The sequence below is a fragment of the Barbatula barbatula genome, assembly GCF_947034865.1.
Source record: "Barbatula barbatula genome assembly, chromosome: 8".
Lineage (NCBI taxonomy): Eukaryota > Metazoa > Chordata > Actinopteri > Cypriniformes > Nemacheilidae > Barbatula > Barbatula barbatula.
The window spans coordinates 8,462,065-8,488,531 of NC_136771.1; the positions used below are offsets into that span (position 1 = coordinate 8,462,065).

The following is a 26,467-nucleotide window of genomic DNA, read 5'->3' on the forward strand; positions in this document are numbered from 1 at the left end:
CGTGTGACTCCTAGCTTGCTCTCTCGCAGTTTTCTGCTTTGAGAGCTTTGATGTAACGCACCTCAGTAGAATGTTTCCTTTTTCTCTCCATTGCACCAATACTTTCTTCCCTCACAGCAAGCGGTGGCATGGGGCTTCTGTTTCCCTTTCTAGCTCCTGCGTAGTTTTTTCTGCTCTTTCTTTGAGTTTGTTTTGGCAGCGTGTACTACCACAGCCCATGAGGGTTTGATGTGACTGAGAAGCTAGCTGCTTCATGCTAACATTAGCATGATAGCACATTTGCTCTCAGTGCACACACAGATTTATTTTCAGTTCAGTCCTTTTATTGAATGCAAATATTTGACCGCTATGGCCATGAGCATAACATAATCTTATTATTATTTATTTATTAAAAAAAAGGAACAATGATTATAAAAAGTACTGCATGGTATTTTGGTTGAAACTGCTACTGGTGATTGTTTTCTTTAAAATTTCTCACACTTTTGTTTACATCCCAACATCAAATTAGTTAATGGGATAGTTCACCCAACAACGAACATTCTTCCTCGTTTACTTTCATGTCATTCTAAGCCTTTCTTCTGTGGAACGCAAAAGAAGATATTTTAAAATGTTGGTAACCAAACAACATGCGCCTATTTCACAATACGGCAACATAGAGCAGAAGTAGGAAAAAAACTTGTTCCTGTCGCACTGCAACCATCCATTCATTATTATTATGGAGCGGCAGTTGCATTCATTGATTTACCAAAAGTGGCAGTAGCGGATGTTGTCTGTTTTCTTCATGGTTTTTAGGAGATGTATAAATAGAAATAATAATTAAAAAATTGTTAAAAAATAATTTGGTGATTTATTCATTATCGTCATGATATGACAAATGTTGTGCAAATCCTACTCCGTTCTGATTTATGGTGGGATTAATGGACATTTCCAATAGAATAAAAAGTTTTGTTTGGATGTGCTAGATTTACATTTCACTGCTATAGTATGTTGATATATAGCTATGTTTGTTACAAATACAATACTGAATAATGAAACAGGTACATACAGTATTCGCGTCTGGTGATGTTTATTTGTCATCACATTGATTAGATACATTATTTATACATTTGGATAACTAAATGAATTTAGTTCACGTACATGTTTACTATATTATATTTCTTTAGACAGAATCGTAATTTTACTACTTCCCTACAAAAAAAGTCGACCTGACGAATTTGTGATCACTTTGTGGAATGTTTAAGCGGAAATGCTTAGATCTCACAGTAGATGACACCCCTTTTCCCTTGGTATGGACTAAATTTTCATCGCTTTTTACAATTATTGCTGTGGAAAAACATGAAAAATGATTTAGGTTTTTTTTCTGTTTAATTCCTACGAAGGGAGTGCTAAGTGCCTGACTGCTTTTAGTCTCTGCATCTGTTCTGTGAAGTGAATAAAGCAAGAGCATCATTCACATTGAGCGTAAAAACTTTTTTCCTCTGCTCTCTGTCTCTCTTTGGAGAACAGGCTAACCCTAATGATTCAGAATTTGTCTTGTTTTTAACCTTGCTACACTTCACCTATCACCAGAGGCTGTCCACCATTCAATCAATGGAAACCTCATTCAGATCAATCTGCTCTCTTGGGTACTGACCCACACATTGATCATCACTAAAGCTCTTGTGATGTGCGATTGCCCCGCTGCTTCATTAAATCCCTATTGCATAGTAATGGGTGACAATGGATTACCATGGCGGCCACCCACACTGACCCACCTAAGGCCACTAAAGAGGGCCGAATGGTGGGCTCTCGGTGACTATAAAACCTCTAATGATTGTAAAGGCCTTAAGCTGGCAGTCATTTGCCCTTCTACTGCCATTCATAAGCTTCACTGGACACTTTTAGATGCCAGATCTTTTTTTGCAGATCTTTCTCTTTTCTCTCAGTGTCTTGACCTTTTTTGTGTAGAGCCAATCACTTCTTGACTACAAACAAGAACTATAATAGCTTGGAACTAATTTAGCATGAGCCTTACTCGGGCATTGTCATAAAAGTCTGATTCAGCTAAAAACAGTCAATACTGTTGGTAAAAGGGGTTTATCCAGAAGCCTTCCCTCAAAATAAAACACTTCAAAAGCTATAGTATATTTTTTGTTTCTAGTATTTTTAACTAGAATGATTATTATTAATCGTTAATAATATAATTATTATCATAAATATGAATATAAAACAATTACCATTTAGCTGTTTTTCATGATTTATGCATTTATTTTGACAAAGTATATTCAAATTTCCCTGGTTGGGAACCAGTGGCATACGAAAACTGCATAATTTGTGGTGTCGCTGCCCACCAAAAGCCTTCGTGGCTTTAAATCTTGCCTCGTTTGTGTTCTGCTGAGCTGCTATGGACGGACTCTCTCGGTTTTCAAGCATTTTTCTTCTCTCTAGCACAGGAGAAGAATGATGGAACAGAACAGCAAACCAGCGAGTCATTTTGCTCAATGCTTCAGTGAGTTTCCTCCTCAGATAGTCATTTTCTCTTCCCAAACCCCTAATTCTGTTTGAAAGGCTCAAGATGCACTGGTTCCCGGCTATTACGAGGTCGTAGATCATCAACATGAAGTCTGAATGACTGAGACTGAAATGCAAGTCCCTCTGTTAGAACTAGTATTTGGAGCTCTGTTGTTTGCCTGTGGCTTGGCTAAGGGGGCTCCTCAGAATAGCTCTTCTCATTCTTTGGCCTGTTTTTCTCCTTGAGTCTTTAATAGCCAGAGAAAGGCTATTTTCTGACTGAGTAAGCTTAACATCTTATATCATAAATATCTCAAAGCTCTGAAGATAAATGGTTCCTTGAACTCCGAGGGTACATAATTGTAATTTTGTTATTTTGCTCAAATATACAGTATCCATAAATGTCATGGACTATTGGAGCAAAAGCAATCGTTACTGAAAAAATAATTTTTGCTGCTTGTTAAATTTACTTAATTTACATAAACACAATTTAACCTTTTTCACAACTTAATTTGTATAGTTTTATAGAGTGTATCCAATTAAAATGATAAATACGTCCACATATTGATGTATCAATGGTGAAACTAGACTTCCCAGTATGCATTGCATGGTAATGTTGTGCTATTACTTGCTAGTACTCACAATTCATTGGGCTTGTTTTGATGTGATGTTGCTCAATTCAGTTTGATACACAAGGTAGTTAATTCACAGTTTCTTGTTAAAAACATATATAAATATAAGGAACCCTTGTCCAGAATCAAATAAACTTTTTCCCCCCAAAAAATGTTTGGGGTCTAGATTATGTTTCCGTCAAGACAGCTGAGCTTCTTCTGTTTTATCTGGTATGTGAGGTAGATTTGCTTCCCACGTCTTTTTATTCAATTCTACTGTGGACATTTTCACATATTGAATTGTGTCCACTACCATCAAGAGTTTCCTCGAACCCAGGCTGCCTTGCTAAATAGATTAAAGTCAATTGAATGAACCAATCCACCAGTACTATTGCCTGTGGTTATGAAGTTCAACAGCAAAATGGTTTCACTGGCTTTCTTAGCTGTAAGGTATTAACGTTTTAGACTGGTGTTTTTAGGTTCGGTCATCCCATATCACATATAAGCCCTTATGTTTAACATAAGGACTCTTTTGCATTGTTAATATATGTTTATCTTCAGGGTGGTACATTATTGTAACTCATTGATGAAGTTAGATTCGTTACCATGCTAAGTTTTAAGTAACTTTAAGGCTTTGGGTCTGCTGCTTTGCTTTAGCTAGGTTATTATAGAATAATTTATTGTAAACAGTAAATATTACAATGAGACTAAACTATTCACAATTCAGTATAATTATAATGTTTTCACAAAAATGTAAATACATTTAGGTACCAGTTAGATACCTAAAGCGTTACTTCATCTACCAGCTTAATTTACTTTTACACTTTTGTTTCATTGTTTTTACTATAGTAGCTACGTGAAAGACGTTTTTTCTTATTTCTGGAGCTTTCTGCCATCCCAGGCTTTCCCACTTGGCTCCACATACCAAAAAAGGGAAACTGTTGCGGCTCATTAACCCTTGACCTTGTGGAGACCACGCAACTTTGTTTTCAAGGCAGTTAACTCTCTTTCTGAAACCAAATGTAATATTTTTTCAAGTTCATGCAGTATTCAGGCAGTTTTTAGAGAGCAGAAGATGCTTTGAATCGCAATCTTGTCTGCGCTGTTTTCCTCAGGAGAGCATGTTGATGTTATCATAGACAAAGGTTAGCAAGCACTTACTCACTCATAATAAATGTTTGATGGATCCTGCATAATGCAAACTGCCACGGCTCTTCTGGTTGCAATGAGCTCTTTTACACATATGTACCAGCATTTACATTTATTTTCTTATCCTACATATGCAGCGAGTGCTCGAATAAATATTGTGACATTCAAACGGCGATAAGCAGATAAATCTTTTCTGCTCCGAGAAACATGAACTATGGAGACATTTAGAGCATATACTGTACATACACAAGTGCAATGCAACATCATGCACCTTCACGTCACTGATCCAATTTCATGGTCTTGATTCTGAATAGTAAATTTTTACCGTTAAATAAGTGACCTTGCTGAAAAAACCTTGAAAATGTCAAAATTACCTTGCTGGATGCAGCATATCAGATACTTTTTTCTTGACATTTTTAGGAGATTAGACAAATTTGAAGGTTCATTTACATTTAGTCATTTAGCAGACGCTTTTATCCAAAGCGACTTACAAAGAAGGCATACGTTTTTTATTGTTTGAAATAAATCTTTTTTTTAATACATTTAGATTGGCTTTAGACCCTTGCAGTCATTTGAACTGAAATAAGTTGCTCTAACTAGTTGACATTGCTTATTTCGATGAGTCAATATAAAAATATATGTTGAGATGACATTATTTATTATTTAAAACACCCGTCAGTGGCTTTAATAGTAAAAAAAAGAAAACACGCAGGAAATGAACATAACCCACATTGAACGTCTTACATTAACGTGCCTCAGCATTCAGACGTCACACAATTGCAGGGTGGACATTAAAATGACATTACGGTTTGTTTAGAAATGTACAAATGTCCTCGGCATAATCGTGAATCCCTTAATGAGATGTTGATCTGTCAATGATGTTAATGCTTTGAATTTTATATCTTTTGCAATACAGTACATTATTTGGCAGTTTTTAATATCATATATGGTTAATAACACATTTTTATTAAAACCATTATTTATATATATATATAAGATGCTGAAAAGCTCCATGGTACATATTTTGAGAAAAAGTGTTCTAGATTATGAAGATCTGATGGCTGGCCCTCACAGTTCAGTCTCCAAAAGTGAATGGCACATTGAGGTTGATGCAAGTCCCAGCGCTATAAAGCCGTTTCCCACTCTGCCCCCTGACCCAGAGCATTGTGGGATTGGGAATTGAAAGTTTGGCTCCACTGAAACCGATGCCTCGCCCAGTGATGAATTGTCCTCTAAAAGCAGGCCAACGTTGGGCCAGCAGTGTCTCTCCAACACAGCCCCACTGTTGTGCAAAACTTCCAGAACTCCACAATAAAATAATAGCCAGTTGATGTAAGATATGTTGGAAGGTGGCCAGTTTGTTCTCTGTCTGATTTTGTCAGTTGTGACACAGGTCACAGAAGGTCAAGTTCAAAACGGGATGTATCCCATCGTGCCACTGACTCGCATGTCCGGCTCGTATAAGTTCACACAAGCGGTTTCAAATGGCAAAGCGGTCAATAAGCTGTTTATGAAAGAGGAATCTGTGTTATATTGGCTCATCTTGTCTTGTTTCCCCCCGTGCCATTTTGATTCGCACGCAGTCGTAACCTTTCAAAATCTTTTTCTATGAAGCGTAGTAGCCACATCTGAATTTAGGATGAGCTCAGTAAACACACCGAGAAATGAAGGTTTGCACGAAACATGGCTTTGGTGGCAGGTTTTTTAAAAGTCGGATCTTTAAAAATATAAATGATGCAGAGCAAATTGTTTACCAGATGAAAAAGATGCATTATCTTTATACACGCAGCAGGGTTTTAAAGGATCTATTGACAGAAATGGAATATAATATGCACAATTATGTCTTCAGAGGGGTATGAAGACCTTACATAATGAAGCATTATGTTTTTATTACCTTAGAATGAGCTATTTCTATCTTGTATACACCGAGGGTCCCATTGCATGGAATTCGCAATGTTGTTTCTACAGTAGCCCTCAATGGACAAACTGCTCTACAGAGCGCGTTTCGTAAATATGTTCAGGGCTTCGGGAAAGAAGCGACAACATGATGACATATTTGTTATGTGTCAGCCGCTGTGTTGCTTCCACAAAATTTCATACAATGAACCTTTAATACACCAAAGCTAAGATTTGCACTCAGAAAATGTAGATTTCTGTTGTTGTTTTTATTTGACATAATTAGGAGGTCCTTTCGTGGAACATGTAAGATAAAAATACCAAAATAATTCCAAATTTTGCGAGTGTGATTCATGCTTTGATGATTTTTGATGTACTGTAGTACTGTATATTTATAATAAACAAAGAACAGTGTGTGAACAGCACAGAATAAAGCAATGCACTACTTCATTTGAGAGACACTGTAGTTTAAGAGAAAAAATTATAATCTTTAATTAGTAGTAGGTAACAGGCACATTTCCATGCTTCCTTCTCTTTTCAAAGCTCAATACACTTGCTTAAACTGACTCACGCTCGCTTTAACGTCTTTTCAACTAGACACAAACGTTGCTGTGATTTTTCTACACACACACAGGCATCCCCATTTGACACTTCTGCGTAACTCGCTGCATACATTTAATCCCAGAAGCCTGCATGACTTCTCCATCCTCCCGTTTCATGTTGGCAACTTCCAACCTGCTATTATTGCGACTCATAGCTGATCCGACCATTCTGAACAAGCATTCAGACCCCTCACCTGTTGAGATGATTTATACAGTTATACCAAGATTTGAAGAATTGTGCTTCAGAACTTGATTCTTTAAGACCCTCTTACAAAATATGTATTTCTTATAAATAACTATAAATTCAGAATAAAGTTGACGAATGACAGGTGCAAGCTCAGCGATGCTCCTTAAAAATATAATGTGGTTTAAATGCTGCACTAGAAGCGCGTGCACGAGTTTAAATTGGATTACACGTCTTTCTTTGAAAATCAAAGTGCTTGTCAGTGGGATAGCGTTGAGTCAGAAAGGTTGAGCGCGGCCCCCAATGGATCTCTTTATCCAAAAGCTTTCATTCCCTGTGCAACAGGACATTCATCACAGCCAATGGTACAGGAGATGACCTGTGGGATTGGGGTCCGTAGTGTAAATGTACCATTTTAAATAGAGTTGGGTCCATGGGTGCTGGAATTTGCTTATCATCATGAATTCATTGTCGGATATTCATTATTCTCTCTTGCATTAAAGTTAGTGTTGTGTAGTCATTCATTCAACACACACATGAAGCAGCACTGCTTCTGCCTTATCCACTATAAAACTATAGGTTTTAGAGGAGGAAGAGCACCAGTAAATGTGCGTGTAATGGAAAGTGAAGAGCAAAGACTTGCCAGATTTATAATATTTGATCTAGAAATCCGATATCTAGAAATCCGTCTTCTATTTCAATTCAACACATTTCTTTATTAATTCAATCGTTTTATTCTGACTGCACGTTCATGCATATATTCATATGTATTCGTTATACATATTGTCTATTTGTTTTAGAAACAAGGATGAGAATAAGGTTGCAAAATATCAAGGTTACGTTTCCCGATAACGTTGTCTCTTAGTGCGCTACGAAGATTCTAAAGGAAAACACCTTAACCGTTTCTACATGTGTTCCCCAAACTATACCTCAGTATGTTGCATTAGGTAAACCTTCTTAAGGGCGAGGTTAGCAGGGGCTGTCCATGGTGGTGGTCCTGAATAGGTTGATATCGAATGCCTCGAGAATCGATTGTTCACTCTAACATTCACTGCGTAAGGTGTAAAGTATTGAGAAAACGATGTTCCTTGTAACGAAGCGCTTTAGAAGTGAATAGTATAACATTTTAAATAGTATAAATAAAGAGAAAAATGTGTGTATGTATTTCTAATTTTGCAAGTGTGCGATCACGCACCCTTGCGGTCATAAGGTTTCTGCGTTAACCAGCTACATTAAATGGCTGTTGGCTTCGCTTGCGTTTGAAGGGTCATTTATAATCTCATAATTTCCCATAGAGTGTTATTGTTCTCCACAATCTGTTTTGGTTACCCAGTAGCCGTATCACATTATTGGCGTAAATCACTTATTTGGGTGATTTGATGACTTACTCAATAAAAGCAAAACATGCAACATACCAACAACCACTATGGTGGGGGAAAAAGACCGCAAGAGAGCCCCCAGCTTTACTTCTGCCGAAATGCCCATTCTGCTGGATGAGGTGGGTCACCTCAAAGGTGTACTTTTTTCTAGTTTCCAGACAACAGTGTCACATAAACAGAAAAAAGAAATCTGGGAAAGCACGTATACGTATCGTGTCGTGGCCTTGTATCGGGATGCGTATCGTATCAAATGCCTTTCCTATAGCTTTATAGGAAGTGCCCGAACATTTTTTTGATTGCTTAGATTGTGTCTGTAATATACATCTAGGTTGGCATTAGGGTGAATAAATTATGGATTCAAATTCATTGGCTAAAAAAACCCTTGTTATTCTGTGGTTAACAATAATGTTGAGAATCATGTCTTTTGGTTGAAATATCCATCGACGCAGATTCAAGAGGCCTTCAACCTGAACCTCCATAACAATGTAAATACACAAATATTAGTTACTATCTCGACACCCACCTCTAGCCTTCTCCTGAATTGAGTAATTGTTTACCATGGGGGTATGATTAAAGGAACGAGAGATATAATTTTACCGTGTAGAATGATTAGAGGTATTGAATCACAGTTCAATTTAATTAAATTGCTTTTGTAATTCAATTTTTGCTGTGCAAGGAGCACATTAAAATGTGTGATTGATTGATGAATTTTAATCTTGATTGTGGTTAGGTCGAGAGGGAGAGAGAGAAAGGGAGAGAAAGGGAGAGAGAGGGAGAGAGAGGGAGAGAGAGAGAGAGAGAGAGAGAGAGAGAGAGAGAGACTATATAAAAAAAGGCTCTGATTGTTTTGTGCTTCATAACTTGGCAGATGGAATTATTTGTTCTGGTTTGTTACGTTTTGATTCAGTGGATAATTTATCTTTGGGATTTAATAGACATCACAACTTTGGCTGTTATGCTATCACTATAGAAAATTACAGCTCGCCTCTAAGTGAATATTTTGTTTTAGTAAACACCATCACTCTTTATCTAACCAATTGCTTGTGCACACGTGAGTGTTTACGATTTAATAGTACGTGCTGGGCAATATATCACATTATTGTAAAAATATGAATCAAGTTTTTGTCAAGGTTTTATGACAGCTTTGCGTTTTTAGTACAAAATTGTGTTGTAATGTACACCTCTCAGTTTACCAACATACTGATACTACTACTTTGAAGTGAATTGGCAAACAGAATCATTAAATCCCTTTTTATTCCTAGATGGAACATGTGGATATATCTTCCTTCCCAGTAAAATAGAGCATTCATGCTGGATTTGTCCTTGTTAGGTAAAGGTTAACATGACCTCTAACTCCTAAACTCATTTAGCAGCCCCACCTGATCGCTTATTCCCACAGTCCACCTGAGCAGAGGCGAATGCCTCACATCCTTCATCTTAACAAACTCCATCCTTGTTTAATGGCATATAAGAAAGAAAGGAGTGATGGGGATGGATATGGGAATGCTCTGGCCTTGGTCTTGACTTCTGAACACCATCTGCTTTCATTTGATGTTCTTCTTATTCGTCTCTGTCTCTCAATTAGATTTTTCAATTTCAAGGTTTGTTGGTATGAATGCATGTTCTTACAATATTACATTGAACACATACAAAAATACACAATAAGTACAAACATCAGAGTAAAATTAAAATAAGATGCATATAGTCTTACAGTTTTAGAAACAATTTAATATTAAACACATTTCAAGACATGAGAGATATAGCCAGAGAACATAGCCATGGAGGCTGGCTTGCCATTAAAAAAACTAAAAGTTTAGTTTTGCCGTCCTTGATGGAAAAGACATGATTTTTGTGCAGGCCTTCATTTTTTCCACATTTATAGCACTATAGCACCTTAGAAAAAGTGGGATGAAATGATAAATGGGTTTTTTTATAACATAAACATAATAATGTAACTATATGGACAGTATCATATGTTTGTATTTCCTTGGCAACGGAGCAACAACATACTGGTATGTTGGACCATCTGCATGCTATAGAAATTGTGATGCTGCAGAAACTGCAAATAAATCAACATCACGAATCAGTCGTGAAATGTCGACGTTGCAGCTTGATTTATAAAAGGACGCTTTAGACCTGCTCGGCATCAAGAAGGAGCAGGCAACTGTAAATGCTGGAACGGTCAGTGTACCGCTGTCTCGCCAGACATCGCTCTGGAGTAATTCCCCCTTCACATGGCCGAGCCCGCAGGCAATGTTCTCACACTCAGCCGAGCCAGACGCTCTCGTCCGTGTTTCCATCCATTTCCATCGTGTTGTTGTGAGCGAGAGAGAACGGGGAGTGAGGGGCCGAGCGACCCCAAGGGAGGGAGGCGTGCGAACGAGGGCTACAATGATTGTTTAGCATGAAGGGGAGCCAGACGACATCCATCAGCTGCCACATAACCGTAAAAAATTAGCTCGGGTGCAGAATAAGCACACACAGGTAACACAGCGAGCTCTTCGTGTCCGAGCTCTGCGTGGCACATGCATTCATATGTCTGTTAACCTACGGCAATAAATAAGAAATGCTAAGATTAGACCTCTATTCCCAGTGAAGAAATGCTTCTGACCTCTTTAAAACGTTAGGTGTGTTGTGTTGTACACTTTTAAGACAGAATAGAGGAAATAGAGAAAATACAGTAATAGGGTGGTGTCAGACGTCATATCATATCATGGATTGCATCATAGACAGAGGTGCATTTATTAATGCTAAGCTTTACAAATGTGACATTATGAAATTGTATGGTAATTGATTCCTGTTTGGACAACTATAAATAAGAGACCATCTGAAAGACCCATTATCTGTTTTTCTGGATTGACTATTTATAGGTGTGTTTAGGTCAAATGGTTATTTTGTTTTATTCTGTGAACTAATAACAATATTTCTCCCAAATTTCAAATATAAAGTTTTGATTTGCATTGACTGGAGAAACAGGTCAAAATAACAGAACATATGCTTTGTATATTTCAGACCTCAAATACTGCAAATAAAACAAGTGCATATATTCACTTTTAAGCAATACAGCAGTAATATAATATAATTGTACATAGGAACATGTAGGTACATATAGGAAATGTAAAAAGCAAATCAAACCTATTTTTTACCAGTTCGCATGTGTCTTGTCGTGCGGTCAGTCTTTCACGTTGATGTTGGATAACTTTGTCACTCCCGGGGCTTGATTTTTTTTAATTCAACAGACACTAGACTGGATTGGCCACAATACATCGACAAATGCTGATTAAAAGAACATTTTGTCTCTTTTTTGGACAGTATATATGTATTTCTTAGAATCTTCTATACAACACAGCTCCAGTCATTCACCTTTGACTGTTCTCTTCCTGCTGACTGACACACACAATACTCAGCATGACCGTGTCTTTCAGTCCAGTTTGAGTTGAGCTTGGAGGAAAAAGGAGTTGAAATAGAGTTGTTTCGTCAATAGAGAAAAGTCTCCTTTCCGCCAATTTCCTGGCCAATTTCCTCCAGCTGCATTCTCCTCAGACTATGGAGTTGACAAGTATACTCTGAGGCGTCTTTCTTCAAGCAGCTACAAAGCGTTACGCTTCATTTCACAATTCATTCTCACTGCTTCATAGTGATTGGCCTTTTTTGCTTTCAGGGTAGGACTGCATTTCATTTCTTTACACAAAGTTACAAGATCATGAAGCAAAAGTAATTTATTTGAACAGGTTTACACATTTGAAACATTATGAGTTATCATGCTCATTTACCAAAAACCAGCTGAGTAGATATAGACTTGTCTACAGTACATCTGGTAATGGTTTTGTTAGGAGAACGAATTCATAATTGTATCCTTAGATTGATCTTTTTCTTTGGTGTCTGTCTATTGTCGAGCAGATATAAACCTGTGTATCTATCACTTTGTGGGTTCCCCCTGTCTGAATTCTGTGTTTGTCTATCAGTGCGCAAATTATCGTGTGGTAATAAAACACACAAAACCGGCTCTTAGTAAACAATTTATTTCTTCCTAAATTATTCTTATGGCCTTTTTGCCTGTAATCGATAGGACAGAGAAGCTACAGGAAGCGATGGGGAGAGGGAGGAGGGAGTGTGATCGGGAAATGACCTGGTACTGATTCAGACTCAGGCCTCCTACACAAAAGCAAAGCTGAACAACATGATAGAGCACATGCACCGGCCACAGCTGGAGACAGAATAACAGGGAAGAAATGCACCATTTGTTGAAATAAGAATGGAAGAAATCCCAACACGCAGTATAGAGGTTGTCTGTATTGAAGGTCTTGCTTTTTGATGAATAGAGCTGAATCACTTTTTTGACTACTCTAGATTATATCAACTAAACACAATATGAGAAGTGTCTTACAAAATATAGTTTTGGGTTGTATTGCTTCAAGTTGCTTTGCCTCTGTTGTTTGTTTGTTTGTTTTTTGTTGTTGTGTTACAGCCAACAACAGAACATTTATAACCAAATACAAGTGTTTAACAACTATATTTAAGATTTAATTATATATATAAGAGACAATACAATTATAGAATAAAATTAAACTGGAAGTTGCCTTGGACCACATAGCATATTGTGTGGTCACAGTTTTTCAGATTTGTTGTTGCTTACTGGTTTAAAATGTTTAAATATTTCCTTTTTCAAATGTAATTTCAACAACCAGTTTTGGAGATAATCACATTTGCCTTCCGAGTAAAAAGCAGAACAACAAACAGCTATGAGGTGCCTTAAGAACAAATTTTTTTCCGTGAATACACCATCTTAAGCTAAATATTGTCAAATGGAATATGGAAATAAATTGATGTGTCAACATTTATTTATAATTGTATGCATTATTGAACTGAAATCTAAAAAAGGGGGAAAAAACACAAACATCATGCATTTATATATGACTGATTTGACTCTACGCTGCATGTTAAACAATATAAACATATTTTATATTTACGACTGCCACCTATATTTGACTGACATTATGGATGCCCTTGAAACGGAGAGAAATTCTGACAATACAAACGAATAAGCTATCACTAGGTTATTATTATATAGATCTTTTTAAATGACAAAGTCAACAGTTTTCTAGGAAAATACAAGTTTGAAGCGGGTGCATTAGAACGAAACGTTTTCTTCACGAGAAAAGATTAGTCATCTTAAATATGAATAAACAATAAAAGCTATTGTTTATGCTGTGTGTGTAAGGGTACAGCAGAACAGACTGTTTCAAACATGGCTTTGCAATCAAATTTTGATCAAGCAATCAAAATGTGTTTTATAATTTTTGTTGTTATTTTCAACTTTAAATCTGCATTTAGATGCAGACGACACCACATTCTCCTATATCAGTTTGCAAGCTCTGGACTTCACTGCATTTGTTTTTTTACTTTTACGAATAATAGATTACTCTTTTAAATATTGTTTTCCTTACCAATTTATTTAACCTTTACTATGCATGAATAACCTCTTAAACAATGAACACTTAAAAAAAACGTCAACATTGAGTATTGAGGTTTTATGACTAACGAAAGGGGAGTACAATGCAAAGCTTGGTCATCTATATCAGTACATAGATCAATAGATTTGTTGGTTTAGCAGAAAGTCCAGTCGTTGTCAGTCATTTAATGTGCGCTGTAGTGGTCTGAGGCAGTCGTGTGCTCTTTTCTCACTGTCAAAGTACTTTTTAAATTTCGTTGTGTCGTGCACCAGTGGGCCACCATACTTTGACATGTTATAACTTTGAAACGTATTTTGTTTGTTTGTTTATTCGCGAAGTATTGGCCCGGCATATGTCTGTCTCTTTATGCTAAATACTGACCCTTCAGCTAGCAAATGTAAACATTCTATAAATTATATGACTATAAAGTCGGGAGGAGGACAGCTTGAGGCAGTTAATATGGCTGACCAGCAGGTCAGGAGGTATATTCTGTGTTAATTTATTATAGCAATCTGATTGTAGATAAGACTACCAACTTCGAGATACGTCCTGGTGTGACAGAGTATCTGCCTTCCCTATAAATGATCAGCCACAACAAATCGTTCTCCGTATGTCTCCTCCCACAGTGTTGGGGAATACAGGACTTATAAATAGTAACCGGTTATGGAAATGGAGCAACCGTAATGGATGTTCAATGCATTGTTTTAGGTTAAATTATTGAAAAATGTTAATGTTAAACAGAAATATGCATATTTCGGTTTGGTCTAGACATGACGTTCAATTTTGTGAAGTGGCTGAATCTGAATCAGATTTTATATCTAGTGGCATTCAAAAATAAATATGTTTTTATTTTAAATGCTACACAACACCATTGATCTTAAACTCATCCTGTTACTCATTTCCCATCATATTTATAGATCATGCGTGTCAAGCTATGCATTTGTATACATTCACCCATCTCTGGACTCGTGCCTCGTATCACATTATGCATTACTTTGGCAGAAAGCACCGATCCAGTTTAACATTATTATGGCGGACAGACTCACATAATCTGACACTGACTGAACACAAGGTGTGGTCTCGCCCAACTCGTGTGATTTAAAACAAACTCGCTGCAATTCATCTCTCACCCTCCGAGCCAGGACAGCATGCTTATGCTTTGATAAAGTGTGCTAAGCTAAGAGTTTCCCATTCATTAGCATTAGTTATTCCCCCTTGTCCTAAACCTGTTCAATATTTACACTAAGAGCAAATAAACTCTCGAGTGGCCATGTTGAAAGAGCCAAACAAAATCTCCCCCGTCATGCCCGACCCTGCTCCTGGCCTCAGTCCCCCCAGTCTTTCTCGGACCGAAATAACCCTCCGAACGAGAATCCAGGGTGGACAGATAATCTCAGCGGGGTAAATGCTCATTCGGGTAGTTGAGCCGGTGCTTTAGGAAGGAAGGAATTGAACTGCAAAAACGATCCTGCGAGCTGCCATTATTTTGAGCGGGGATGGGGCCGCTCTTGCCTGAGTCTGCATTCATAAATCTCCTCCTGGATCCGTGAATGTAATCAGGTGCTTTGCAGAGGACACACACTGGCACAAGACACTCCGTCTCTCTTGTCAAAAGCCGAAGCAACTGTATAGTCAGAGCCGAGGGGTGTGATGCTGAAATCTATGCTTTTTAAATCAAAGGGGGGACATTTAAAGCAGAAACATTTAGTTAACTACCCTCTCAGATTTTTGGAAATCTGTCAACTCTCTGTTCTGCCGTGCTGTTTTTTCTACAGACGGATGAGGACAGGGTTCAAAGACTGGGCAGCGAGAACAATGGTGGTTGGACAGTATGTGTTTGTCTGTCTGTCTTTTGAAAACACAAAAGAATACAAGCGCAGGCACAGACGCTCGCTTTAAGAATTGTCAGGGGCCCTAACATGAAAAGTACCATCTGTCTAAAGCTGAACACCACGGGCCTTTGACACCTATTTATTCCGTTTCATCCTAACTTGCTACACACAGCTTTTATTCTTCGATGTATTTATTTCTCCATTCAACTCACTTTTACTCTGTGTTTCTCTCACTTTCTGTCTTCCCTGTCATAAATCTGTTTGAAGGATCGCTGTGGTTTTTTTATCAATTTGGCAGCGTGTGTAAAGATCTTACAATGTGCATCAAAATAAAGGAAAACGGTGCACAAATCGATTTGAAAGCCACAGTGTAAAACGTTGATGTAGTTTTGAAGCAGGTTTGCCAGTAACTTACTGTAGATTGAATTGCCACTTAATACTACTTTTCTTTTAGAACTGTTTTCCATTGGAGTTTTGAACTTTACTTTAATTACAATGAAAACTTGACTTTGCCTTGTTGTTTTCTACAAAAAATATTGAATACTTCGTAAAGAACCATACATTGACATGACAAGAAAAGTGACATTATATATGTAGTCTTGTTTCATGAAAGAAAATATAAATTTTTTTATTCAATCCAAAGAAAGTTTACAGTGCAGACACATCCAAAGGCTACAACGTAGAATGACAAAATACAATTCTTGAAAGTTCTCATGTCATTAAGGACAATTCATTATGTTGATCTATTGACAGATAAGCAAAGAGAGTCATCTTGAATCTTTCTTTAGTGCGTTATTGTTATTTTCATTTGCCCTCATTAAAACATTTTTTAATAAATAAATTGATCTCTATATATGGAATCTGCAATGTCCCTCATCGGTCGACTACTAATTCTAACCATATCCTTTTGTTTTTTCTTTCCATGTCTTCACCACTACCCGTTGGTGCCTTCCTAAACCTTGTGAATCACAAACTCTCATTTAACAGGTAAGTTCAATTCAATTAAATATCCCAGCATGTGTTATTACAGTGCCAAAACCAAATACCACTATGGGTTAATGAATATAGAGATGGTTACCTAGCAACACGTGGTGCTGGAGAGCTTAATCTTTATTTAAATCGCCATGTTTGTGCACACAGGCCTTGGTTGGGGTTATGTGCAAATACTGTACTGCAAGCATACAAAATGAAATATGGCATACTAGAGAACAACACTTAACACATAAGTGCTCTCATTCAATACTAGTCTCCTAGTATTTTCCTTTTTTGTTAAAAAGCTGCTAGCCAATCATCTGGTCTAAAAGAATACGAAAGACTTATGCACTTTTGACTCTATTCATGATAATAATGATCTGATCACAGAAATGTCCATCTGTGCTTAACCAAACTGCAGTACGTCAGTGCCACATGTCCAATTGAACTTCACAACTTTATTGTATCAAGTTGTTAATCGTTGATCTGTCAGATATACCAGGAACATAATATTTCTATCTCTAAGTTGACCTGAAATTTAACAACCTCACAATGTTCGGACTGTCTGGATCGGTAATAGCTCACCGCAAGTTATTAACATGCCACATATTGAATGCAGAATTCATGTTAAATATTTGAACAGCCAGGAGCACGGCCCATGCATAACTCATGAGGAGGCGTGGAGCTTTCACGCTGCATGTTGAACAATTATTATGTTACAATTGATCCAATCACTCCTTCACTGGTATTCCTTCGCTGTCAGTGTAGAGTAAGAGATCAGGGGCGGTATATAGAGTAATAGACTTCAGATCAGGGCTGTATTAAGGTCACATTTGGTGTGAACCTGCCCCTGACTCCTATTACATTAACCTTATTTGTCTGGGGGTCTCCAAAGACATGTGCCCCCAGGGGCTTTGTGCAACCCTGATGCCAACATTTTGAATTCCACATGAGGTTGAGCTGTACCTCAGTATTGTCAAAGATTATTGATTTCACATATCAATAATCACCATCGGCCATTGAAAAACCCATATACGTCGACTACTAGTCACGCGGTTGAATGGGCTTTTCGTCTGCAGCGTTCATTGTCCTTCTCATTGCAATCAAGATTCCTCATGCTACCCCCCGGATTCCATTTTTGCACAGTGTCTTTGACATCCCGCGGAGCGAAGGAATTACTGCGGAAATTACTGCTCCGCAAGGTTTTCTTATTTTTTCTTCATCCTGTCAGAGCGGAGAGTGTTCAGCTGTTCAAACACAGATATCAGGTGGTTTTTATATTGTTTTTGTCACTTTGAATCTCATAACCTGCAACTGGCTCTTTGAGATACAGAAGAGTGGCTGTAATTGTCAAGACAAAGATGAACCACCGATAAATAAGCTCCTGGTGTAAACAGTTATCTCAGAGTAAAAACACGACGTACACACTTTGTATTTTACACCGTATATGCTGTTTTAAAATTAATTGCAATCCAGCTTGTGCACATTTTTTACTCTCCAGGCCATTTCTGTAACTCTCCATTTGCATTTTTCATAGTCTTACGGTCTGGCCAGTGTTATTTGCACACGGTACCAATGGTCATTTCATGATCTTTAAGGTTAAAAAAAGTCATTGTTTTATTTGAGCTTCATTGCTATTCGTTGTGTGATATTTACCCTTTTTGAGCGATAACTGCGAATCGAGACAGAGAGCTCCACCACTCAAAGGTTTCTGTGAAAAGTCACTGTCAGAGTCAGCAAATAAGTATGACTGTTTTCTCACATTTCAGATATTTTTCACATATCTGCATAAATTGAGAACAGTGAGCTGCGCAGCGGGTGCGAGCCACAAGATATAACACCAGCTTGCAGAAAAGAACAATCTGCATTGTTCCTCACGTACAACTATACGTTTATTGCGGTTCCACAAATGTGCGGCCAGATGTTGCAGAACATTAGCCTTCAGCTAATATCAGAGCATTGACATTCAGCCACATGGTGGTCGGATTTCACGCGGTGTTATCCATTAATGTAATTTCCAGACGGTGTGCAGGTTTATATGATATGTCTTAAATTATCAGCCTGATTGTCTCTTTTTGCCATCTTGCATTGTTTCAAAAAGCATATTGATGCATGTCTCCCTCCTACTTGCTTTCATTTTCCATCGCGTTTATCGTTATGCTTTCAAACCAAGACGTGGGTGCACATATCTCTTTAAATGAGCTCTAAAAGCTGAACCGTGCAAATGAATCCTTATTCTCAAGCAATACAGTAGGCATTACATTCGACATATAGCTATTCGCATGATTTAGTTACTTTCTTAAAACGGCATCAAGCCCCTCGCGGCGTTGCTAATATGTTGCCAGCGATGCAGATGCACATTTAAGAGAGACAAAGCTGATGTTGGTAATTATAACAATGAACAGAAGGAGGATAAATATGTACTGCTCATTTTACCCACGTTCCAATAGCAGCCAGTCACGACAGCAAATAATCAGGACGATATCCGCTCTGTACATTTATGAGCCAAAGGAGGAATGGCCATTCAATTCCAGTTGTAGATTTTTAATGTTGAATGGCAGAGCCATGGTCAGTCCTCTGGGTTTTGGCAGGTTATCTGTTTGTGTGAGAAGGGAGGCACAGGCACACGTTCAGTCAGTGAGAGGCAGTAAGCAATGTTAATTCATTTGTTAAGCATGTGCTCTATGAAGATGCTCTTATGAAATATATATACTATACAGTACATATATACTGTATATATATATATATATATATATATATATATATATATATATATATACATATATGTTTTATGAATGGAAATACTGTGAACCGTGACATTTTTCACGGAGTTCTAAGTTAAGCAAGCATCATAGTATTTCTTGTATAATATTCTGTGTTTAGGTTATGATTGAGGAAGCTGGATTATTATGTTTATGATAAGATTCTAATACCTGTTGAGAACAGGTATTATAGAGGACAGTGTTGTTCAGCAGATGTTTTTCAAAGCTAAAGAAATTTTACGCGGCTCTCTGTCTTTGTCTTAGAGGTTTCTTGTGATTTTTTTAGACACCACAGAAAAGAGAAGTTGAATTGGACAGCTCTGGTCATTTGGTCTTGGATGCATTTCATGAGAAATGATTGTGATCATTTTGAGGCTTCTGCAAATCGGAGCATAGTTTGTCTCTGCTGAGCTGACACACGCAATTGCCACTGCATTTTTCCCACAAGAAAATTCGTAGACTTAAGTAAAAGACAATATGCGTTGTCCATTTTTATTTTCTATCTCATACATTTTAGTAATGGTGCACTATCTGTGACAGACTTTGATTACAGACATGATTCGATCTTTATTTCCCAAGTGATTGTACAGTGATTGAGATTTACGTCTGTCTGTCCGCAGCATCTTGGCTTGTCTGTTGATCTCACGTTGTTTACCAGAATTTACCCTCTTAAGTTCTCTGCTGTACAACATGCAAACACAGTAGAACCCTGAAGTACCCTCTTGATCTTCTTATTCAGCCCCTCTCTCTCTCTCTCTTTCTCTCTCTCTCTCACACACACACACACACACACACACACACTCACTAACAAGGTCAAAAGCTAATGTCTTACCCCCCACCATTTGACACAACGGCCAGCCCACAGAGCCAAGAGCTCGTCCCTCTCACTGCACAAATTCATTTCTATACCTCCGTTGCTATCTACACCCCCTCCCCCTAAAGGCACTGGGCATATAGCCAGTAATCCACATACAAATGATCAATAAAAGACTTTTTGAATAAATAAAACGTAACACCCACCCTCTCAATTGTTATGTCGACACTAACTTTTGCTTTCTCTTTTTATTTCTATTTTGTTTTTATCATTTTCCAAAAAGTCAACAGAGGCCGTAAATCTGTAATTGGCTAAAAGCTACTCGTATTGATCCGTCTCAAGCCTCAACAATACGAGTATTAATTATAAGAGCTAATTGTCAGAGCTGCAATTCCGCTCAAAGTCTGACGGTCGAGGGGTTTATAAGCAGCGTGAGAAGAAAGACTAATTCAGATCGCATGACATTTCAAAAATAACTCACTCTCTTCTGAAGATAAATGGAAAATAACAATAATTAGCATAGAAGGGAATTCGATGTGACAGCCAGCTTCCTTGGGATAAAATGACATGTAGTACGTATACGATTTAAGATAGAAATGCTAAGAATTGGTCACAGGGATGCTTTGTTTGGAGGACTTTAAATATGGACACTGGAGAGAAGAAACGATGAATGTAATCAAAGAACTGTAGCTGTTGTTTCCCTTGTTTGCCTCATTGCAGGTTATTCCTGTAAATGCTGGTGTGGTTAACAGCTATTGTTATTGAAAGACATGTTTTTGTTTTCGCTCAATCCAACCACCTGTTTCGTGAGGGATATCATGAATAACAACAATCGTCGTGTTTGTTGGCCGAGCAGAAAACAATGCAGGCATTGTAGCATCGTGTTGATATGCTATAAATCTGTCACTCAGTCAAATAGACATCTTTTTGTGTTTTTTAATACTCTCCAGAGGATTCATTAAAAACCCAACCACACATTGGAGTGTACATACTTAGGGTCTGGCTGCAAAATATGACATGAACAATACTATTCAGCGCAAGGAAAAAACAGCAGAAAATAAGACTGTAATCCAAGGAGTGTCAGACCAGAAAGACATTATGAATAATGACGTCATTACCTGACAGAAAACAAGAGTAAAAAAAGAAAATGGGCGAAGCATAATACATTGCGTATCATTTACATCAGTATGAATACATTGGTTTAGCTTGGGTTAGCTTCATATACGCATCGAATACAGTGCTGCTGAAAATAGAACAGTTTCATATCAAGTATTAAAGGATTCAAAGGGGCGGGGCTTTGGAATCCATATTAAAATCGTTGATCAGATTGTAAAAATTCTTGCTCAGTCTTACAATGTACCTTTCAAGACGTTTCCCAGTCATACATGACAAATGATATTCGCACATGCACTTGGTTGAAACAAACCACAACATAAGAACACACACACTTAAATGTAAATGCGTAAACAAACATGCACTCTCACACACATACGTTCACATAAAACTTCTTTAACGTGTTGGCACGCGCACACCAGCTTCACAGTGGCAATTTTCCTTATGCTCTCTGAACAAGTCAATTATTATAACAGCCAGTTGTTCAAAACTGTAAGAGAGACAACAACGCAGTTGACGCAAAGTGACATCTCTCTTTTGTTTTTAGTACTGAATGCTTTATGCTGTGGCAGTAATCCTTAACCTGAGCTGAGCTTAGAGACTGCATATAGAAAAGCAACAGGCGTATAGACGGACACATAAAGCCTGGGAGGGTGAGAGAAATCCGAGGGCTGCCTGCTGCAGTATCTCGTTTTTCTCTGCTGATGTGGTGAACACTAGGGAGCAGTCTGTACCTTCTCTCAGCGGCCCTGTTATTTCATCAGCGCAATAGCAACTGATGCAGGACGCACACAATCGAAACAATCACGATGATCTGTCACGCAGTAACAACGGGGATCTGGAAAAACAACATTACATTTAAACATTTAATCAGAAATACACTACGAAATAAACATCTAGAATGGGGTGACTCTATTATCAAATGATCTTTTTGAAACACTTCGTCACGTCCATTTCAAGTATATTTGATGTAAATGTTTAAGGCCTCTCAGTCAGATTTTTACCCCTCAGCTGAGGCGCTTTATAATGACATCCATAAAAGCAGGCATGGAATTAAGGACGCTCCTTGTCTTGTTTATTTGAACAGCAGACAGATGTTTAACTTTATCGGCATCGGATCAAAATGGCATCAGCGTCGTTTGTTTTAGCTGGTTTGCTTAATCTATTCAGGATATGTACAAGCAGGAGAAACTGCAACAGCCACAGCTATCAAGCTTTGCACAGTGATTCGATCTCGAATCTGAATCTTAGACTGAGGTTTAACATTTCTAATGAAGTGAAGCGCTTCCCACAGTCCTGCTTATTTACATCCTGCGATACTGCAGCAGAGCTCACTAACCATCTTTCCTTGTGACCACAGACAAACAAACAAACAAAAAAACAGTCGTCAAACTCACCTGCAGAAATGAGCACTGTGAATAGCAATTCATTTATTTAAACATTTGTATTTTCCTCTTTTTTTTCTCCATAGTTTACAAAAGAAATAGGATAACATCTTGCATTTATATTCCCACTCTTGCATTTCTGCTTTTTAACATATTTTACATAGAATCTTATATTTTTTAAGGTTTCTTTGTTTGTTTTGTTGTTTGCCTCTCCAATTTCATGTGTCCGTGTGTCTGTACCACAGTAAAAATATGTCCTCGATAGCTTTAGAGGGTTCTAGAATATCCTGAAGTAGAAAGACACATTAAAGCTCAAATATCCACTCTTCACATGAAAAGCCAGGACAGGTCAGCGTAATTATTCCATATCTTTTGCGTAAAGTACACAGGTTGAAGATGTTGCAGTCAGCACTAAATCCCTGTTTTCTGCACTCGAAACATGTAGCTTCCTCCTGAGAGCAGTGAAATGAGGTGCAGAGTATCCGTCAATACACCAAAAGCTTTGAAAACAAGATGGGCGAGCATCACACCTCACACTCCCGTGATGACTGCTGCTGGCACGTGCAAGAGCCATACTCGTTGATGATGACAAGTCCCCCCTCCATATTGTTGGATTTGTAGTCAACGTAGTACTCGGACGCAGACGCAGTAGCCATCTGCTGCATGGTCTGCTTCTGTTTCTGCTTGCGACGCTGGCTGGTAAAACACTGCCTCAACTGCCTCATGCCTGCCGGGAAACATTTCCAGGACACGTAGAGCACAAGGACTATAATCAGGAAGGAGAAAATTAGGGCCATGGTGCCTGTCACCACCTTGTGAATCTGCATGGTGCTCTCCAGGTCATCAGTGGACACCGTCACTGTCAAGGAGTTGGTCACCACCTCGCCACCCTCCACTTCCTGCAGCTCATACGGGTTCCTTGTTGGGCCATCGAATATGAAACCTCTGGCCCGGTTTCTGGTGGCGGTGAAGGTCTGTGTGGTCGCGTCCACGTTGTCCACACATAACTGAAAAGCATAGACGGCATCCAGAATGTCCTCGCCCTGTGCAATGTCTGGGTTGGCACACAACAGGCCATTGTCACGTTGACCCTGGAAATTGCTAAGCCAGGAAGCCAAGGCACAGACGTTCCTGCTGCATTCCCAGTCATTCCCCGACAGGGTAATGCTGCTCAGGGATGTCCATGATTCCAAAATCCGCTGATCTATGTAGGTCAGTTTATTGGAGTCCAACATAAGAGTCTTAAGGTTCGGTACACTCTCAAACACATGTGGCTCAATATACTCAATCTCATTGTTGGAGAAGTCAATCTTCTCCAGGTGGTCCCAGGTCCAGTCAAGGGTGCTGACCACGATAGTGGCCTTATTGTTTCGCATGTAGAGGGTCCTCAGTGAGATGAGGCGGGGGAAGTGGGCCAGATTGACTTTCACCAACTCGTTGTGCTCCAAGTGCAGCTCGGTGAGCTTGAAGAGCCCAGCAAATGAATTGCGTGCGAGGCTTTGCAGCTGGTTATAACCCAGATCCAGGAATTGCATGCTCCTGCAATCCTGGAAAATACGCACAGGGATGAATTTAAGGGCATTGTAGCGCAAATGTAAATTGGTAAGCTTCCTAAGGCCATGGAAAAGGTCTGGCTCCAAATACTGAAGTTTGTTATAGGATAAATCCAATATTCGTAGGTTGGGCAGATGTCGAAAGGTCCCGTTCGGAAAGCTTTCTATCCTGTTGGTGCTCAGGTCCAATTCTTTAACCCTTCGCAGCCTCTCAAAGGCGCTCTCCTCCACAATCTCAATATTGTTATGATCCAAATAGAGCCAGGTGAGCTGCGACAGGCCCACAAAGTCCCCTTCCCGTAGTTCAGAGATGTTATTTTCACGCATAGACAAACCAATGGCACTGCTCAGGTTTTGGGGGATGTCGGTTAGGTTGAGCCCCTCGCAATACAACAGCTTGTTGTCGCATCGGCACAGCCTCGGACAGCTCCCTCCCACCAAGGGGACTATTTTCAGAACAATGCCCAAGGAGCACAGTATCAGCCCAGAGGGCTTCCTTAGCGGCCACTTTAGGTACAGACCAATTAGGAGGAAATCCATTAGCATGAATATCCTGCAGTGTCGTAGAGAAAAAGTCCATTGAATCTTTCACATTTGTGTCATTTTGGAGTTTAGTATTTGTATTCGTCCCAGTGAAATGTCTTTTAATCGATATGTATTTCTATAGACGTGGAAGGGGTTTGGTTACTTAAGGAATCAAGAAATCCTGCACCATGGAAATGAACGACAGAAATAAACAGCGAGTCACTTTGTTCGGTGATAAGAGAGACGGGCATGTAAAAAAGTGTCCCTCGTGAAACAATCTCACATGAAAGAATTCCTACTCACCCCCGTGCAGAGGCTGACAACCTCTTTTCAGTTGATCCCTTTTTGCCGACACTAATTATGTGCGAAACTAAAAAAGACCCCAGTGTGGTACAAATTCAGCCCCCCCTCCTTTTCATCGGACACCAGATCCTGGCAGCCTTACAATGTCTTAGTTCTCCTCGTGTGAAAGAGCAAAAAAGAGAATGAATCCAAGCAGCGTTCAGCAGGCTGGTAGGAAGTGCAAGTTTCCCGGGCTGCATGCATGAGCACTGTCCACTCTCCTCTGGTTCTCTGCATCGACTGCTGCGCCGCGGATCTGTGAGAGAGACGAGCGGAGGGAAACGCGCACGGAGGAGGGAATAATCCACTCCGAACTGACTCTCTCTCTCTTTCCTGCCTTCTCGTTAATGACTCCCGATCTGTCGACGCAAATCACCATCCATAACCTATAGCGATCGTCGACTTGCGCAACGGACATGGAGCCAAGCTCGTTGCCCTTTTCTTAGTTTCTAGACAACTATGCACATGCAAAAGCTGTTTGATCTGCATCATACAGCTGTCTTTTTCTGTTTGCTGAATTGTTCGTGTTTTAATGATATCCAAAAATCACTGGTGAGAGGGTTTGTAGTAAGACTCAAATCTTCATCTTGTTCTCATCTGTGTTAAGCTCATTTCCTGGGGGTTGCGGAGGCTGTAGCTGCTGAGGCTGAAGGCAGGCGCGATGTACTGGGTGGAGAGAGATGCTTTATCCCTTGCAGTAGACTAGTGCACTGGCAGTGCATGCAGAAACACCTTCTGTTCACTGAGTGTCGTAAGCCACTCACAATTCAGCCCAGTCTCTCTCTCTCTCTCTCTCTCTTTCTCCCCCACCTCCTCCTGCTGCACTTCTGCTCACCCTTTTTTCTTCAATGCTCTCTCTCTTTCTCTCTCTCTCTCTCTCTCTCTCTCTCTCTGTGTGGCTGAGACAGTTTTATATTTAAGAGAGGCTGGGCTTAAACTAGAGTTTAAATGAGGCACACAATCATTACCCTCCCATCTCCCTCTTCTTTTAAATGAACTGAAACACGCCCTCTATCTGCTAGCATCTATTGTTATTACTACATGGTTTGCTTATTGCAGATTAATATCTTTCTAATGACTTAAGTTGTGTTCTAGTTCCCTGTGGCTTTGATGTGATAAAACATTTCATTATATATTAATATAAGTAGACCTGGAACATTTTGGTAAAAGACCAAAAATACATTGCATGGGTCAAAATTATTGATTTAGATTTTATGCCAAAAATAATAAGGGTATTAAGTGAAGATCATGTTCCATGAGATATGTTTTTACATTTCCTACCCTAAACAAATAAAAACAATATTTTTGTGAGTGGATGGCCTGCTACAGTACCTATGATTAACAACTTCAAAGGTCATTTTCTCAAAAAACAAATTTTTGCACCCTCAGATTCCGGAGTTTTAAA

At 38.9% G+C, this 26,467-nt stretch overlaps 2 protein-coding genes across 3 annotated transcripts in view; one reads left to right on the forward strand and one right to left on the reverse strand.

Annotated features, from left to right (window-relative positions):
- Window positions 1-26,467, forward strand: part of ctnna2 (catenin (cadherin-associated protein), alpha 2) — a 337,138-nt gene that overhangs the window by 208,084 nt on the left and 102,587 nt on the right. The window lies entirely within an intron of this gene.
- On the reverse strand, window positions 21,089-25,768 carry lrrtm1 (leucine rich repeat transmembrane neuronal 1). Its single transcript, XM_079463366.1, has one exon. It carries the CDS (start codon window positions 24,739-24,741, stop codon window positions 23,167-23,169), a length of 1,575 nt encoding a protein of 524 aa, XP_079319492.1. The 5' UTR covers window positions 24,742-25,768; the 3' UTR covers window positions 21,089-23,166.

Coding starts and splice junctions, on each gene's coding strand:
- lrrtm1 (XM_079463366.1), bottom strand. CDS start 24,741: ATGCTAATGGATTTCCTCCTAATTGGTCTGTACCTAAAGTGGCCGCTA.